General features: G+C 39.2%; 1 protein-coding gene across 6 annotated transcripts; it reads right to left on the bottom strand.

Moving 5' to 3' along the window:
• Positions 1 to 304: 304 nt before the first annotated feature.
• Positions 305 to 17162, bottom strand: glis3 (GLIS family zinc finger 3). Of its 6 annotated transcripts, XM_044173970.1 has the most exons (12): positions 16950 to 17160; positions 15950 to 16430; positions 15264 to 15441; positions 15026 to 15177; positions 14034 to 14926; positions 7738 to 7899; positions 7515 to 7625; positions 5395 to 5536; positions 5165 to 5237; positions 2428 to 2585; positions 1719 to 1892; positions 305 to 1561 (listed from the first exon to the last, which is right to left on the bottom strand). In XM_044173970.1, exons 2-12 carry the CDS (start codon positions 16320 to 16322, stop codon positions 1443 to 1445), a joined length of 2535 nt encoding a protein of 844 aa, XP_044029905.1. In that variant the 5' UTR covers positions 16323 to 16430; positions 16950 to 17160; the 3' UTR covers positions 305 to 1442. The 6 variants fall into 6 exon arrangements, with proteins under 6 accessions (XP_044029905.1, XP_044029902.1, XP_044029903.1 ...); XM_044173967.1 differs by having other exon boundaries at positions 14034 to 15177; positions 15950 to 16347; XM_044173968.1 differs by having other exon boundaries at positions 14034 to 15177; positions 15264 to 15438.
• Between the last annotated feature and the right edge of the window lie 386 nt (positions 17163 to 17548).

Below are 17548 nucleotides of genomic sequence, written 5' to 3' on the forward strand. Positions count from 1 at the left end.
TTCTTGAGCGACAGAACAACAGGCTGTTTTTAAATGAACCTCTCTTGCCTTCCATCCATTTTTATTTTTTAGTAGAATTTGTGAAATTGACAGCTATTGAGTGTCATGGCTCTCTCACTATGTAAAGGCACGTGTATGTCTTCATCATCAGTTGCACGGCGCCTTGGGGTGTTGGAATTGTAACCTTATAAATGATCTCTGTGGTGAGCTTTAAACAATAAAATTAGCCATGATGAACTGATCCAAAAGAGAGTTTGGTGCATATCACTGAGAGACACAAGGTATGACAAATGACAAACAAGGGTACAAATGATTAACTTCTTTTTCTTGATCCATTCCAAATATATTCAAAAGTTAAAACACCATAGCAGCATTTTTGCATAGTTTTGCCCATTTACTACAAATCAGCAATACTTTACATTGCTGCTGATCATTTTTCAGAGCTTTTAACCCCCATGGTCATTTCACTACACTATAAAAATCAAAAATTTGCAGAGACTTACAATTTGCTTTCGTGTTATGGTTCCATGTTAATGCAGCTGAAAGAAGCACATTGGATTGAGAAGTCTGCACTGCATTAAAGTGCAACAATAACGTAAATAGCAAAATAAAAGCAGCTACTGTGACAGTTTACGTATCTCAATCAAGTTTTAAAGTCTCCACAAGTTCATTTTCATACCATCTAGAAATGAACTGAAATGAATGGCTGTAGAAAAAGAGGTTAAAAAATGTACAGCACTATGCCATGCTTTCAGAAAGGGTCAAGTGCAATGTGAAGTGTAAGTCACTTGCAATAAATAAACTAAAACATGCAAAATCACTGGTATGGTCACCAACACAAATCTGCCTAATGGTCTAGGCACAGGAGCAGTCATAGCACATTACTATATTCAAAATACAGGTTACGTCTATAAACATTACAGTGAAACGGTAAGGCTGTCTTGATACTATAATCACAAAGCCATGTTCTAAGAAAAACCTTAATAAATGATCCCTTGCATACTTGCTTGAATTGCAGCATTGAATATTGTGCAAAATGTCACCAGAAACTACTTGAAGTACTTACTACTTGTAATGTTGTGCAAGCTGTATAAAAACTGAGAAAGTAAACATTAAAATTCAGTAGGCTCAGTCATTAATATACATTGATTATGGAGGCAGAAGCCAGAGTGTTGAGTCAAATGGTACATTTATAGAGATTTAGTTGAAGAGAGAGAGAAAAAAACTTGCACTGAGAATGTAAGAGTCAGTTCATTCAATGTTATCTAACCCAGGGAGCAGCATCTTAGATTGTTTTATCATCAAATATCCTTTTATTTGGCTAAATGAAGCTGCTGCCAGGTTGCGTTGCCATCAAAAGTGTTCTTCCTATTGACCATTTGACTTAAATGGAACGTGGATTCGAAACAGTGCAAAGGAACAAAACCCGCAATTCAGCAATATCATCCCTCTGTATAGATGCAGGAGACCTGGCTTGTGCAGTGGTCCACCATACTGAAGAAATCTCCATGTAATTCTTGATTAGGAGCCACATCTTGTACTTGTCTGTGGACATCAAATCCTGCAGATGCACCCGCACGCGCGCACACACACACACACACACACACACACACACACAGAAATACACAGATACATGTATGCACAGCAAGAGTTGTGAAGTCCAATGGTAATAAAGTGCTTATCCTCGAGCAGTTTTGTTTAGACTGTATTTTCATTACCTGTAATGCAGGGAAGAGCTGTTTGTAAGGTGCCTACCCCATTGGGATTACTGACTGCTGGAGGGAGGCTGTCACCAAAGGCATCACCTTGCATCAGGTGACTCGAGCTGGCCTGTGCTGTGATTCCTCCATATTGTGGAGGAGAATATAGCATCTTCATCTGCCCTGAGAGCTCTACAAGACAAATGACAAAAGCCTCACTCACATTTATCCTTTTTGTAAAAAACAACTCAATTAAAGTCTATAGCCTTTCTCTTTAAATTATACATTTCAGTTGAAAAGCAGCATAAGACTGCAAAAATGAAAAAAAAACTGCATTTCAATCATTTCAAATCCTGTCTTTATCTCAGCAGTTTAAAACTAAATTGTGTATTTCTGAACACCTCGTCAACATCACTGTGGCTGTCAACTCCGGGGGGGGGAAAGGTGATATCTATTTAAAGGTGCATAGAGTGGAGCTGCCTGATTCTGTCTAACTAGAAAAATCACCAGCCACCTGTTACGCATAAAGATATACTGCACAATTAATGTGCATGTGAGAAAATCTGTTCAAACAGATTGTCAAACCGCCCAGCTATTTGCTAATAGGCTCTTCAGATGTGAAATTTGCACTACAGACCTTTTTCAGAAGAACCTCCCCTTCTGCAAAACTGTATTTACATCTATTTGACAAACCTTAAGAATACACTGATGATAAACCTCTGAGTACCTGGAGTGTGATCTGCTAGATCAGGAGGCTGGCTGGGCTGCTTCAGATCTTGGTTGTTCTGCAGGGATGTCCCATTGGGAGGATGCAGGAGGCAGGTGGAAGAGCAAGGCCCACTCTGGTCCCCGGGGAAGAGCTGGTGAGGGGAAGGATCAACAAACCTGAAATATTTCAGACTGAATTAAATACTCTGCTTGAGGAATTAAGAAAAAGAACAATATATATTTTATTATTTGTATTATGTGGACTATCCAGAAAACATCCTTGTACAGTTATGATTTCCAAAACAGACATGCAATTAAGAATGTAGAAAATTTAGTTTTGAGAGATGTATGGTATTTTCCTTAAAAAAATAAGTAAGCGCAATATTATGCAGTTCATATGAAGCTTTATGTAATTACATCAATTTATGTAAAAACATCAACATTAACGTCTATCATACTCTCTTTCTAAACCACTTACTGTAGATGTCAAGCACTAAAGAAATAAAAAACATCCAAGATCACAAACTTCCTTCATCCTTTAACCACCTTTGATTTTCGAATTTTGCAAACATTGCACTTTAACAAACAACTGTATTTTTCCAATTCCATATTAGCCCCAGTTTCACACAAAGGCATGATAACCAGTTAGCCTGCAAATTAAGCATTAATTAATCCATCATGAGGTAATGACAAGGTTTCACACATTCTGTGTACATTTGAGACAGACTTTGGCAAGCATTGGTTCCACAACCATTCGCATGAGATGAAACTGTCATCATCTGGGGTTGTCCTTAGGCAATCCTTCACTCGCTTGAATGGCGCAAATGAGATGGACAACATGGCACATATTTGAAATAACCACTTAAAAGAATGCAGAAAGCTCCGTCTTTCAGCTTAGACTTTTAAATCTTTGCTACATCCATGTAATGAAGAAAGAATTCCTGCTTTCATGGATTCCTCTGCTTCATTTCCTTAGCATCCTGGCTTCCCGCACTGCTGATTTAACCCTTAATTTTCTGCATGGCATAATTCTGGTACAGCAATGGAAAGACACTGTGCACTCCATGTAGGATGTTTTGTGCTCCAAGTTAAAAACTAATTTACAAACTAAATTTAAAAGCATAGGTATGGTATTACATATATATGCTATTTGCAATAAATAGTTTCTGAACAATACTGGGAACAATTTTCCACCTCAGGTGTTTCAGTTATCGAGTTCATGACCACAAGATTGATTCTCTATGCTTGGCAATTGATGTAAGTAGCAATGGAAGCTCTCAAGAGGCACTTCATGATGTATTACAGTCTGTACTCTACCTATGGCCCGTGCAACACAGGCTCATTCTTAGCATTTTCCAACACAATAGTGCAAGTCTATGCCTGCCTGCAATTTGTTCTGTCATTACTCTTTTACATAGATAATGGATCAAGACTGCTCCTTCTGTCTTAAGTGTAATCAGCTAAAATGGGAAAACTTCATTTCACTTCAGTGAATATAATTTTGTCTGGATTGTATAGGAGTTCAACCCACCATTAAATCATTAACTTCATTTTTATGCCTCTGTTGCTCATTGTTACAACATTAAGAAAATCAAGGACATTACTTTCAGATTCATGTTACTCATTGTTAAATACAGATGATTAAACTAGTAAATTTGAATATTGTTCAGTGGCCATGGCAGCTGACACCCCTGCTGTTAAGTCTGGCCAAGAAACACACTTGCAAGAATATCAAAGTAGCCAGAGTTTGCTGACACTATACACAGTCTGAATGGGAACCCGAAAGGAATCCCAGAGTGTACAGAAAATGGCAACAAGGATTTTACAATCGATTTAACATTTAAAAAAGTAATTACAGCATCTCTCCTCTCCCACTGGACCTAAATGGTATTTTTTTTAGATTTTATGATTCACTTATGAATTCCTTAGCTGCTCTTGTTGGTGGCTATAGCATCCGTTAATACCAGCAGTCGAGACCAATGAGGCAAGGCAAGGTCTGCTTTCACAGGCCAATTGTCTACCCAGAATCCTGCAGTGAATGCTTTGGCCTACCGCTGATATGAGAACAATCACAGCCAGTGAGGAGCCACAAGCATCTGGCTCAGAACGACAGAAATACTTTATCACATGCTTTGAAGTGTATAGATGAAGGGCGGTTTTCCTATGGGTTGACCAGGGAAATGTGTTGCTGGCCATCCCCAACCTGTAAAGCCTCTTCCCAGCCATAGCACCCACCAACACACACCAAAAAAAAAATACTTTAGACTCTTTTATCAGGGTACAAAATAGTGCTCTTTTAAACTGATTATTCTAATTATGAGCTTATAGCCTTGAAGCCATGACAACCAATCTTTAAGCTGATTGTTTCAGATCATCAAAAGGGAGAAAAAAGATCTCTGAAGCATTTAAATCAGTCATGGCACAGTCAAAGTTCCAACTGTGCAAATAGGAACACAAAATGAAAAGAAAATACCAGTTGGCTTGCTGAGTAAAGCTAACTGTTGGCTTCGGCTTTTTTGCTTATGAATGGGTACGTGCACGCTAACACAGTATGCATTTACATTACCAATGAGAGGGTTTTAGTGACTTTTTTGTTTTCAAAAATGTAGTTGGGATTCCTGTCACATTATGTATCTATGCATGAATGGAAGAATAGTAACATAATATGAATGATTTATTTTATGGATTTTATGCTAAAGATTTTTTTATATATAAAACCGACAGACCCAACACAATAACACAAAAATCCTCAGTACCTGAAATCATCTTGTAAGGAGCACAACAGAGCCAGGTGAGGATTGCTGGAGGAGTCTTGTCCCTGTGGAGCAGCTGAGGGAACAGGGATGACAGACACTTCAGGGCTGTCCACCACAGCCTAAATCTAATGGATAAACCTATTATGTGCACATGGTTGCAGGTGGATATGCTTAAGTACCTAGTTTTCATATCAAACATTTTAATGCAAAGAGCCAGGGCTTAGACATACCAGAGTATGACTCATGGGATGCACAAGGGGAAGAGTTCAAGTTGTTGTCTATCCTTGCCAGAGGAGAAAGGCTTGGTTGCAGAGGGTGGATGGTTAAACAGTCTGTCAGCGTGTCCTGGGTCACATCAGCAGTGGATTTCATCTAGAGAACATGGGACATAAACAGTGGTGAACAGCATAATGAATAGAGCATATTGTGTCTTTTTGCTTTGTTGTGGTGCACTTGTGTATATTTTTGTTATGTGGATGTTTTTTGATTAGCCAGATATAACTAAAAAAAAACCTTTAAGTCTTCAACATCTGACTTTATTATCATGCTTCCTCTGGCAGGTCACCTTGAGCACTTCTTCTTTTTAGATGTTAAAAAAGTTTCCCTAATAGATCTGAACATGGACATAAAAGTATATTTTATATTTGATATGGCCAAGAATTAATTTTTACAAAAAATAAACAAAAGACCTACATAAGGCGTCATTGATGGGAATCCAGACTCGATACTTTGTTGCATGCCATACCGCTTTGTCTCACTCTCTTTCTCTCTTCCCGCATTCCCTGTTCCTCTACTACCTTCTATCCCATTAAAGCAAAAATTAACAAAAAATTATTTTAAATGGTAATTATTTATATGAAGAAGTCACATTGTTACTTTGGCTCTAGTTTAAAGGTATAATCCTTAAGATTTCAGTTGTGGTTGATTTGGCAACTCCTGTGGTCAATGGTGGTAACGCTAAGAACATCTTAATGTTCCACTGTTCTTGTTCAAAATTATGTTTATTGATCACTGGGGGCAGAAAACGCCCTTTGAGCAGCTACTCTGTTTGGCCATGATGAAAAATGTATGTCTTCTTTATAGGTCGCTGGAGCTATACTTTTACCAATATAAAAAACAAAATGCCTGGGATCTGCTGTTTCACTCTACCAGATTATATCATTAAGTACCATGTGCACATTAGCCGACTCTTATCTTTTTCCAAATTTCGTCCATCCCCTTGAATCCCTTGTGCATGTGCATGCCATTTGAATCCATCGCAGGAATGGCTGTCTCTGCCATTGACAATACAAACTACTATATAGAGAAGTAACTAATCAGTGTAAATACATTTAATGACTATAGCTGAATAAATGCCAGCCGTAAATAGTATCATTGGGTTTGATATGATGAAAATCTTAAGGATTATAGCTTTAAAGACTGTTTGCTACTATCAGAACTATTTGCAGACAAGACAAGAAACAGCTAATGGATGCTTATATGGGTTTTTATACAGTATATAAGATAGGATTTTGCAGTGGTCTTCATCAATTCATCAATTACAATAAACATTTATTTGAGTTTTAGATGAAAGAAGTTGAGCATGTGGGAGACTTTGTAAAATGTCACTTTTTTTAGTAACTACCCACCTTCTTTGTCTGTATCTATGGTGACATCACCCTCAGTAAGAGCTAAAGAGTATAAATCTCTCACAAACATGCAAAAATCTTAACTGAAACACTGCAGTGCCATAATGTGAAACTTTGTGATGGAGTCACGCTAAGTGGAAAATAAAGGAGGTGAAAACAGTAAAAAACATATAACAAACAACATAATTGTGTATTATTGTATGACCTAGCTCTATCAGTTTTAACGTAAGTGGATGTATAAACTGACAAGCTAGTTTGCTGGATATTTTAACCTGACTGAAAATTAAAGTAAATAAAACTTTTTGTGAACAGTTAAGTTGTAGAGCTTAACAGAGTGGGGTGGAGAGCACATCACAGATATTATAAACTCCATATTTTCAGTTAATTAGGACAAATAAAAGCACAATGAAATGTATAAATGTAACCTTTCTTTTGTTCATGGTTGTAGTGTTGAGGAAGTGATGCTGTCTACTTACAATCATCACTAATGAGATTTAGTCAAGGTGGAAAGTTATTTATGACTGCAAAACCTGGAGCCAGCTTATGGCTTTTTTCCAGTTTATTTAGTTGGTCAACAAATTCTGTGGACAATTTACAATGAGTTGAGCACTTGGTATGACATTTCTTAGTAAAATACATTCTCAAGAACAAAGTGTTTGTTCTCAAAGAGGAAAAACTTAAAAAATTGTGAATTGTGTTACAGCATGCACTGCAGTATGTACCTTCTTCCGTAACTGTCGTTCTTTAGTAGAGTGGGATTTCACGTGTTTCCTCAAGGAGCTGGGATCAGTGTAACGCTTTGCACAGCCAGGCACCTGGCACGTATATGGCTTCTGTACAACCACAGACATATGAAAACTTGACACCACATAGAGGCAAAGACACACACACTAGCTTTGAAATACCATCCATAATTGTATGTGTCTGTGCATGGCTGCCACTCACTGTTTCCAGGTGTGTACGCTGGTGTTTAGCTCTGTCACTTGAGTTGCTGAAGGCCTTGTGACATCCTGGGTGCTGACACAGGTAGGGTTTCTCCCCCGTGTGGCTACGCAGGTGAATCTTCAGATTTTCTAGCCGAGAGAAAGCCTTCTTGCAGCCCTCAAACTGTAACCGCATACAAACACAGTAAAAGTAGTGCAAGCAATTTGTTGCCATCAGGTAGCCACAGATTAACAGTGTTTCTACTACATGCATTCAAAACTGGGGGTCATTCATTTGAAGTCCTTTGTTTTGGGCTGTTGGCTCCATCCAGTGCAATATTGAATATAAGCTCTACAAGGTTCTCCAAACTGATGTTGCCCATATAAATGGAGCTATGAGCTTATGAGCTAGAAATTACTGCAGACAAAGGCCTGCTGACCTCAGTGTGTGGGAGGGTGTGGAAAAGGAACTATAGAAAACCTTTTAAATAGAAAAATTACTGCCATTTAGTCTCAACTGACACTCAAGTAAGCCCTAACTGGTCACTGCTACAGTAGTTTCATGGTTAACAGGCAAGCAGCTATAAAGCAGCAAAGCCCCGAGAGGGGTAAACATGCAGCAGAGACATGTGCATTTTTGTTTTATGGCAAGTTTATGTTATCTAGTCACAACTTGGAAAACCTGGCTATTACTAGTAGTCGTTTGTCTCTTTATGTTTGATTATTATACAACCACATCACTCTTACCATCAGCCAATTATAATTTCAATGACTGTGCCTTTATATTTGTCAGCACACTTTGAGAAAAGGCAAATACAACCATGATACTGACCAAATATTGTGTGCAATATAGTGTGCAACACTAAGGATACAAAGCACATCACACTGTGAGGAAAAGATATCTACTTGACAATCTAACACTGATAATTCAATCTAGCTTAATGAGTCTGATACATCATTGGCTGGGCAATAAATATCACCATATTCAATTTGAGATCCTTAAATCCCTTAACAAGCACTCTTTTTTCTATGCACAAGCCCAAAAATAACATACCCAAAATGAAATAGTTACTGCTCTTGAACAGCTTTAATCAGTCATGATCCTTCTCTCTTCTGATAGGTAACTCTTTGGAGTTTACTATCAATAAGTCAGAATTAGTCTAAATGATACTTAACCAAATGTACAGAGGCACAAACGTGGTAGAAAATATACAGTTTGTTCTCAGCTATTTTCTTTTTCTTTTCTGTTTTGTATGCACTCTTGTTACAAAATAAGGAACTGCTGTCACAGTGATGTTCATTCAGAATCACGAGGCTTTGTACTTTCAAACAATGTATACTGTGTCAAAATTGAGTAAGGATTTAACTGCAGGTCATCCTCCCCTGTTTGTTAAGGAGTTTTAATTGCAACTCTCTTGCAAATTCCATTTAAAATGTCTAAATAACTGGAGTTTTTTTACTCCCAAATATACATTTACATTTTTTTTATACTTTAACACAAATATCATATTTTAAGTAATACATTTCTGATGGTTGTGTGTTTCACCAGCAGGGGTCAGTGTTTATACACACATCACTGTATTGTCGTTTGTTTTTTGAATCCATCTTGCATCACCTTGACAGCGGTTGGTAGTTGCCAATTACAAAAAAAGTAAAGTCACTTTTAGTAGACTATTCTTAATACATTTACAGCAAAACTCAGACCAAAGAATGACTACATTATATGTATAACAGCATCATACACACGGCCTTGCACTTGTACTACTTCTTGGGCTTCAGGAAAATACTAATACCACAGTAATGCAAACCAGCAAAACAGCTCTTTTTTGCAGTATCATGCGACCACAGTGACTTCACTGCTAAAATATGTGAATCATCAAGTTTTCCTTTGTAAAGCCAGGACTTTACTCTCCCTTTTCTTGTTCACAGGGGGTTTGGAATGTCCTTCCTAAGCCTTATGGAGAAAACACACAGACCATGTCCAATTTTGTTATTTTTTCTCTAAGACTAGATTCCTCACATACTGATACCTCTCAGTCATCGCTGCCGAAGCCAAATTAAAATGTTTTTTTCTTCCCATTAATAGTTCACTAATAACATTCCTCTGCATTCCACATAGAAATACTTGCCTTTCTTTCTCATCATGGCACAGCTATTTCTTGACAACATCTATTCTCAAAAACTATAACGAGCCCATGCTGTTTCTGCAATTAAACTAGAAAATAAAATCATTTTCACATCACTTTTAGCTAAACTTTGTTTGCAGCAAAGCTATTGCTACTTTTGAATGTTAAATGGATGGTGGTTGTATTCTGGAAATTTTATAAAAGCACAAGATTTAGGTTAATCAGCGGTGAATTATTATTAAGAATTATTAACATTTTGTCAAAACAAATAGACTAAAATGGAAACCGAACAAAACAGTAGAGTAGCATAAAATGGGAAATTCACTTCACTCGGCCACTCTTTCCAGTTCTGTTCTATTACAATAAATGCTCCTTCATAAGGGGACACACTTGGAAAGTGCACCAACCCTGAATATAGTTTAAAGAAAAGAATTAATAACAGACCCCTAAGCTAGAGTACCACAAGAAAAACAGCACAGACAGAGATAAATAGTCTCTCTGAACCAAAGTGGACAGACAAGTGAGAACCAGCATAAAGCTAAAATACTGCCAAGACTCCAGGACTAGCCAGGAGTGGGTAACTGTGTAACTCTCATAAGCTCTCATAAAGCGCAGAGGGATTTTTAGTTTGTCACGAGGGACGTTTGGGCTCAAAAGAAAGCAGCATGGCTTCTCAATGTAGATCAGTGTTACAGCCAGCTTCTGACAGGTCCTGGCAGGTACTCATGCCCTGGCTGAACAATGACAGCTGCAGTCTGTGCCAGCAGAGTCTGTCCAGTGCCCAGTCTTACTCTGAGGTCAATTCATTCTCTTCCCTGTTTGTTTCACCAGTGATATTTCTACCCTCTTTGCTCTTTTTGTTTCACCTGTTTCCTTACACTGTATATTTTTAGCTTTTCAGTCCCTGTCTCCATTGGCTTGTAAATTCCTGGAGGGATGTTACATAAGAAATAATAGTTTTGCCACAACTGCTAAAAACGTTGGACAAAATTCTTTAGTGTTAAATATATCATATGAACCTTCAGATATTTAAAACAATATATTTAAAACAATACTATCACTAATTGGTATTTTACCAAAATTTTAGGAGACACTACGTGGGACTTTTCATGAAATTGAGGAGGAATTTTAGATTTCTGGATCAATAAATGGCTGCAATATGCGGTAATAGGGCATATGTATTACTGTAATGTATCACTATCCAAATTTTATTAAATAATTACAATTATCTCCAGGCTAGGATTCATTATTTTTTATCAGCAACTTGTTTTTTTTTTTTTAATTTTGTAAAAGTTTGCAGTGAAAGAAAATGATTTGTTTACTAATGCAGAATAATGACAGACGCTGTAATGTGAAAACGTATTCTACTAAAGCATCATTTCCTGGTGCCAAAACCAAGTAAGTTCCCTCCAAACAATTGTAAGGATGGCTCTTAAAATGTTGTCAAACCTGAAATCTTATCAGGCCTGCCTTCAGTGGCATTAGCGAGGCTTGAATTACAAGCTACTCATGTAGGGCAATTTAGTGGATTAGCAAGGATAGAGTGAAAAGGTTTAATTTTTGCTCTATGCAAATGCACTGATTGATCACAGCATGAATAATGCATGCTGAAAGACAGTAGATGAAGTACATTTTGGCCAACTTTTCCAAAAACTGATGCTCACTGGTGCTAATTAGCCTATTGTTTTAAAAATAACCACAATTACCTCTGTTATTATAACTGAAATTAATTGAGTGGAATTTTCAGTGTTGGAGTGGTGGTAGAAAACATGGCAGCCACAATGTACGATCTAATAATTCCAAAGCCTCACAATGACTGTAGAAATCTCTTGTTTTGGGTTTTAAACTGTGCTTTTAAAACCTCATATGTTTAAATCAGAGTGACAGATGCAAATAAACTGGTGAGTCAAGGATATGCTAGCAAACTGCTGAATCATCATTAAACAGATTGTAAGATGACAGGTACAAGCCTGGGCCTGCCCTTTATGTTCACTGTGCAACAAGAGCTACCTCATTGTTCTGCTCGCACTTCATTTATCACCCATCAGTTTATCCACCTGCCAATAATTTCCTAAGAAAAACTGGGTACTACATCTTGGGCAATTGTATAATTTGAAAGGTGGGCTCTTTCAAGAGAAGTTAACTTTCTCTAAATATTAAAGTGCTTTTAGCTATTCCAACTGGTCTGTGATAGTCAGAGTTTAATCTATAATTTTTGCACAATTTTTCATCTCAGGGAGTAGAAGAAATCATATGCATAGACTCATGCTCAGGTCTATGAAAATGTTCATGTAAAGAAAGAAAAAGCTTGCACTCTTGAGATATTTGTTCAGACTTGACCTGAAGAAAATCTATGCAGAATCAAAATGTCAGAATCAAAATTAAAGTGCAGGAATGATAAGTGCTGGCTTTTTCTCTCTTTACTCAGAATTTGCCTGTACTGTATTTACTGTGCCACAAACACAAGTGCCATTTTTTATCAATTCTGTTTTTGCCGATGGGTTGTGACCATGAATACTTTCTTCATTACTGAATGATTACATGGAACACAGACCCATCCAACGATTGCAGCCCCATGGCAACAGAGCAGGCTTCAACTAATAAGTGAGTATTTTGGTACAAAAGGTCGACTGCAGGTATGCATAACGTTAATAATTGACTTGTTAAAAGCAGCGACACAAAGTGTGTTTGGTCAGTGGTTTGTCAACTAATCATCTAAGTCTCAAGTATTTTCCCAGTGGGAGTGAAAAAAAGACAAAGAAGGGAGTTAAGAGTGGAGTATAACCCATACATGATTATTAGCCATGCTGGTGGCATGGATCTATGGATGGCAATGTCGGTCTGACTGTCGGTCGGTTGGCCGTTCCACAACTTTGGTCCAGACTGAAATATCTCAACAACTGTTACATGGATTGCCATGAAATTTGGTACATCCTTTTATAATCCCCACAGGTTGAATCCTACTGATTTTGGTGATCCTCTGACTTTTCCTCTAGCGCCACTAGAAGGATGACATTTTTGACTTTTAGTGAAATATCTCAACAGCTATTAGTTGGATTGGTGAGAAATTTGGTCGAGACATTCACGGTCCCCTCTGGATGAATTGTAATTACTTTGGTGATCCCCTGACTTTTCATCTAACGCCACCATTAGGTTAAAATGATTATTGTCCAATACTTTGGTTTATAATCAAATACCTGCAAAGCTAATGACATTCCCATCAGCCTCAGCTGTAATTTGTGTTTGGTGCTAATTAGTAAATGTTAGCATGCTAACACACTAAACTAAGATGTTGAACATGGTAAACATTACACCTGCTTAACATCTGCATATTAGCATTGCCATTGTGAGCATGTTAGCATAGCATGCTGACATAAGCATTTTGCTCAAAGCACTGTTAGAAACAAGTCAAACAGACTGTTTGACTTGTTTCTATATTCTAGACTCACATTACATTCAAAATTAATAACCAAACTAAAGATGCATCATTCAATTGCAACACATCTGAAAGAACTAGATCATCCATCTTGGACAAATAAAGCTACTAGTTCATCAATAATCAGGCCATGGATAAACACCAACTCTTTGGCCACAGATTCAGACCTGCAGAGAGCCAGACTATGGGGCATCACCTTCCCAGCACGACGGCCAAGTTTGTCAAACGGTGGCCTGGCAAACCCCCTGCTGCTGACAGGCCCAGTAGCTACTAGAGAGCCATGGTGCTATGCCAGATCTAAAGTGCTAGGCATCCTTTGTGCTGATTTAATAACTACATAATTGAGTTAACTCCCATGTCAGTTATCACAGAGCTCCGCTAATTACCCCATGGCTAAAGTTAAGAGGAGAGAGAGGCCATATTTTTGGCCATAAAAACGGAGCACAAGAAGCCATTTGCCCTAAAAAAGGCTTTTTTTTCTGCAGTCTGAGGCTTAAAAGCCTTCAACTAGATACTGTGGCTTTGAATGGAACACTGAGAATTGAACTCGGTGAGCCCCTGACATTCATCATGTTCCTGCTTTAACTGCATTCACTCAGCCTTCTCACAAATGAGTAAAAAAATAATCTGTGTAATGTTAGGAGGGGAGATAACATACGGAATCATCTTTCTAAGAGGCAGAAAAATAAAGTATGAAAATAAAGCACAGACTTCAGTTGCATGAGAAAAAACACAGTTGTGATCTGCATGGTGTACCGTGCACTTGTTGGGTTTCTCTCCTGAATGGACCCTCATGTGGATAAGAAGCTTGTATCGGGCATTGAAGGGCTTGAAGTTGCGAGGACAGCCCACCCAGTAGCATGTGAAATCCTCAGCCTTCCGCTGGTCCACATGTAGCTTTTCTATGTGCCTTACGAGCTCCTCCTTTTGCTCATAGACTGCCCTGCAGTTCAGCCACATGCAGCAGTGGGCCCCATAGTCTTCCAGCTCTCCTTCTTCTTCCTCCAGCATTGGGACCTTCGGTAAAAAGCTCACCCCATGCCTGGGAGGAACCATGGGAGCCTGTGCGAGAGGGTCCTGAGAAGGGGGCTTTATTTTGCAGTGTCGTCTAGTGAGGTGGACGTGCTGGTGTGAATGGTAGGGTGGGGGAGGCCCCTGTGGAGTAGCAGCTTCTTGGACATTAGTCAACAGGGCTGGCTGTAACTGTAGCTGTGGCAGCAGGTTGTTGGTGGTTTGGCTGCAGCTCTCTGAAGTCTTCTCCAGTGCCCCTCCTTCCTCTGGGAGACACTGCTGCTCCACCACCATGTTAGCCATCTGGCTCTCCAGACCACCTCCCTCTTCAAGCATCTGCATACGGCCACACTCTGTCTGTGGGGCCAGAGCCTGCGAAGAGCCTGACATACTGTAGGGATGGGCCAGGGGGATGCAGCAACCTCTTACACCCAGGAAGTGACCATAACCTTCAGACTGGACAGGTGAGAGTGTGGGGTGGGAGGCTGGAGAGCTGCGGGAACCATTGATATAAGCCACAAGTGAGGTAGGTGAGGTGCGTATGATGGAGTTGAAATCAATACCCATGACATCTGACAAAGGCGACATGGAAAGAGCTCTCTTCTTAGCACGAGACTGTCTGGGGCTTCCGGCATCACCTGCAAAGAGATACGAGGGCAAAGAGGCAGAGGTGCTAGTGCCACCTGATACGGTCGTGCCGGACATGGCCGTGCCAGGGGAAAGGCTGAGCTGCTCACCTCCCTCGCTGGTCTGGGTGGAGCACTGAGGTAGACTCAGTGGAGGAAGCACACGGTAGCCATACGACCATTCATGTCTGCCACTAAACATTGACTGTGTTTCAAACAGACTAAGGGTAGTGGATGCCAGGGATTCTCTGGACAGTAAAGATCTGAAACAGATTGTTGTTACCCACTTTAGTATCATTCATAAGGTGTAGTGAGCTCATCATCACATACTGTTATTGATATTACCCACCTGGCATCAGTGGGGGGAATCTGCACACTATGTGGATGTGATGGAGGATGTGGTGCTGCAGGTCCTGCAGTATACCGTTGGCCTGTGACAACAGCAATGGGACTGCTAGTCACTGTCAGGTTAGCAGTAGCTGGCTGACCAAATACTTCCATGGAAGACCCAGACACAGAACAACCTGCTGGAAACAAGCCCAAAATTCAATAAGCAATATCTGGAAAGTCATAAACAAAATGCAAATCAAACTCAAATGTATCACATTTAGTCTGCTTTAACTAAGGTTAATACAGTAGTGGAATTTCCCTCGCCAACCTGAGCAGGCCAGAGACACTTTCTGCTCTGTTAATCACTATGAGCTTTTCCCCTCCTTCCACTTTTCCTGTGTATAAAATTTAGGGCCAAGTTTTATGCTTGGTTAATTATCAATAAATAAGAACAAGAAGTCTAGCAAGAAGACAGTGATGTTGTGATAAGCACACTGAGAATAAGTGGAGTATGAAGATGTAAATCAGTTGTGGTTTTGGTGAGGTGGAGAATAATACAACACTCACTTAAAATGCAGACAGTTTGTTCTGAGCTGGGGGTTAGAGCCTGAATACTGGAGTATTAAAATACTGGAGAGTAAAGTTACACTTGCATTTTGCTCACACACCCTGGGTTGATGAGATATCGTTAACCTTTGTTTTTACCTTTGAAGCTGTTGTTAGAGGAGCAGAGTCCTGTCTGTATGGTAGCTGTCACTGTTGTGATTGGAGGATGATGAGTAGGCACTTGCTGGTATGGGGATGCAGTCGGCATGTTTAGATGTTTCCCATTGGTCAACACCTGTCTGCGGAGGCTCAGGGTTGGCAGGACAACATGGCTTCCACCCTGTTTCCCAGAAGCAAAGGAGTGGATGACCCCTCTTTTCACTTTCTCCATGCCTGAGGAGGGACTAAGATTGACCCGTTGGTGGGAAGACATGGGTATCCTGATGGATTGGGGCTGGTGTCCTCTGATCATGCTCAGTGATGGGGACACACTGCAAGGAGACACCAGGAGCTGACAACCCTGTCCACTCATGGCTGAAGCAGATTCATCAGAAGCTCTGCGTTCATGAGGAAGCGGATTCAAGTAGTTACAGTTTGTAAAATTTGCTTTACACAGGATACGATAATCCACTGCTCATACCTAGGAAATTATTCAAAAACAACAAAACATAAAACACTGGGTCCCCAAATAAAGGACAAATTAAAATATGGAATTAAAACAGCAAATGTAATATTAAACCAACAATGCACAGTCTTTGTACTTTGAACCTCAAACCTGTAGAAAACCACTCAACCACAAACAACTTAGCTGCCACCGTGTATTTTTAGATTTAAATACATTATTTCAGTCTTAGAAATCAAATAAATATTAGGCACATAAAGGCTACTATAGAAAATATCTTTTTATTAAAATATCAGCATGATGACAGAGTTAACATGTTCTGTGGTATCAAAAACATGCTGATTCAACTTTTAAAGTTAAAGTTTAGGCTATAAAAATAAGTGTTTTCACTATAATCCATATGAACAGCAGCTATTCTCAGTTTAATCTATTCACAATTTAATCTAAGTTACAAGTGTATCCTCAAACAATACAAAAAAATATGACCTTTGCAGTCAAGTTTTTCACAACACTGTTGTCGATGTCGCCTTCACTCACCTGTTGAAGTTGTCGCTTTTCCCAAAGTGACATGTCTGGATGAATGGCTCCTTCAGTCTGGATAACACCAGGAGATCAACTGCCGTGTCTCTGTAAGCGTTTGTGACTGTGTGACTGTGTGACTGTGCACTGAGCAGAGAAGTCAAGCCTCTGAGGAATCTCTCAGTTTAAACCGCGGCGTCCCGCCTCACTCCTGTTTCCAGGAACTTCTTTTCTTTCACTGACTACCCCTTTTGCCCTTGACAATGCTTCATGTGAACGACGTAATTTCAAACTGAGTGGACCTTAACAGTAAATAATTAAAAAATAATGTTTTTGTTAATTACGGGTCTCCTACTGTGGCCTATAAGACGTTGGCGAGCGGATAGGAGACTAATATATATTTCTTGCTCAGTAGCATATACAAATACTTTAAAAATAATTGTACATTTGCATTTCTGGAAAGAATTTGTAGGCCTACGCCTTGTCAACTTAAATAACCTGTACCGCGCAGTTTTAAAAAGTTCACACTGGCGCAATAAGTCGCATTTTTAAGATGGCTTCAGGCAAATCCGTGGTTGTAAGGTGAAAGAGTTTTGGGTATAAAATGACAGACGGAC

Source organism: Siniperca chuatsi, linkage group LG18 (genome assembly GCF_020085105.1).
Source record: "Siniperca chuatsi isolate FFG_IHB_CAS linkage group LG18, ASM2008510v1, whole genome shotgun sequence".
NCBI classification, from domain to species: Eukaryota; Metazoa; Chordata; class Actinopteri; order Centrarchiformes; family Sinipercidae; genus Siniperca; species Siniperca chuatsi.

Excerpts from the sequence above, each read along its gene's own strand:
- glis3 (XM_044173967.1), bottom strand. The coding sequence starts at position 16,322 with ATGAGTGGACAGGGTTGTCAGCTCCTGGTGTCTCCTTGCAGTGTGTCC. Across the intron at positions 7,626-7,737 it reads AGCGTACACACCTGGAAACA|AAGCCATATACGTGCCAGGT; the intron begins GTGAGTGGCAGC and ends GTGGTTGTACAG. Across the intron at positions 5,238-5,394 it reads ATCCCATGAGTCATACTCTG|CTGCTCCACAGGGACAAGAC; the intron begins GTATGTCTAAGC and ends CTGTTCCCTCAG.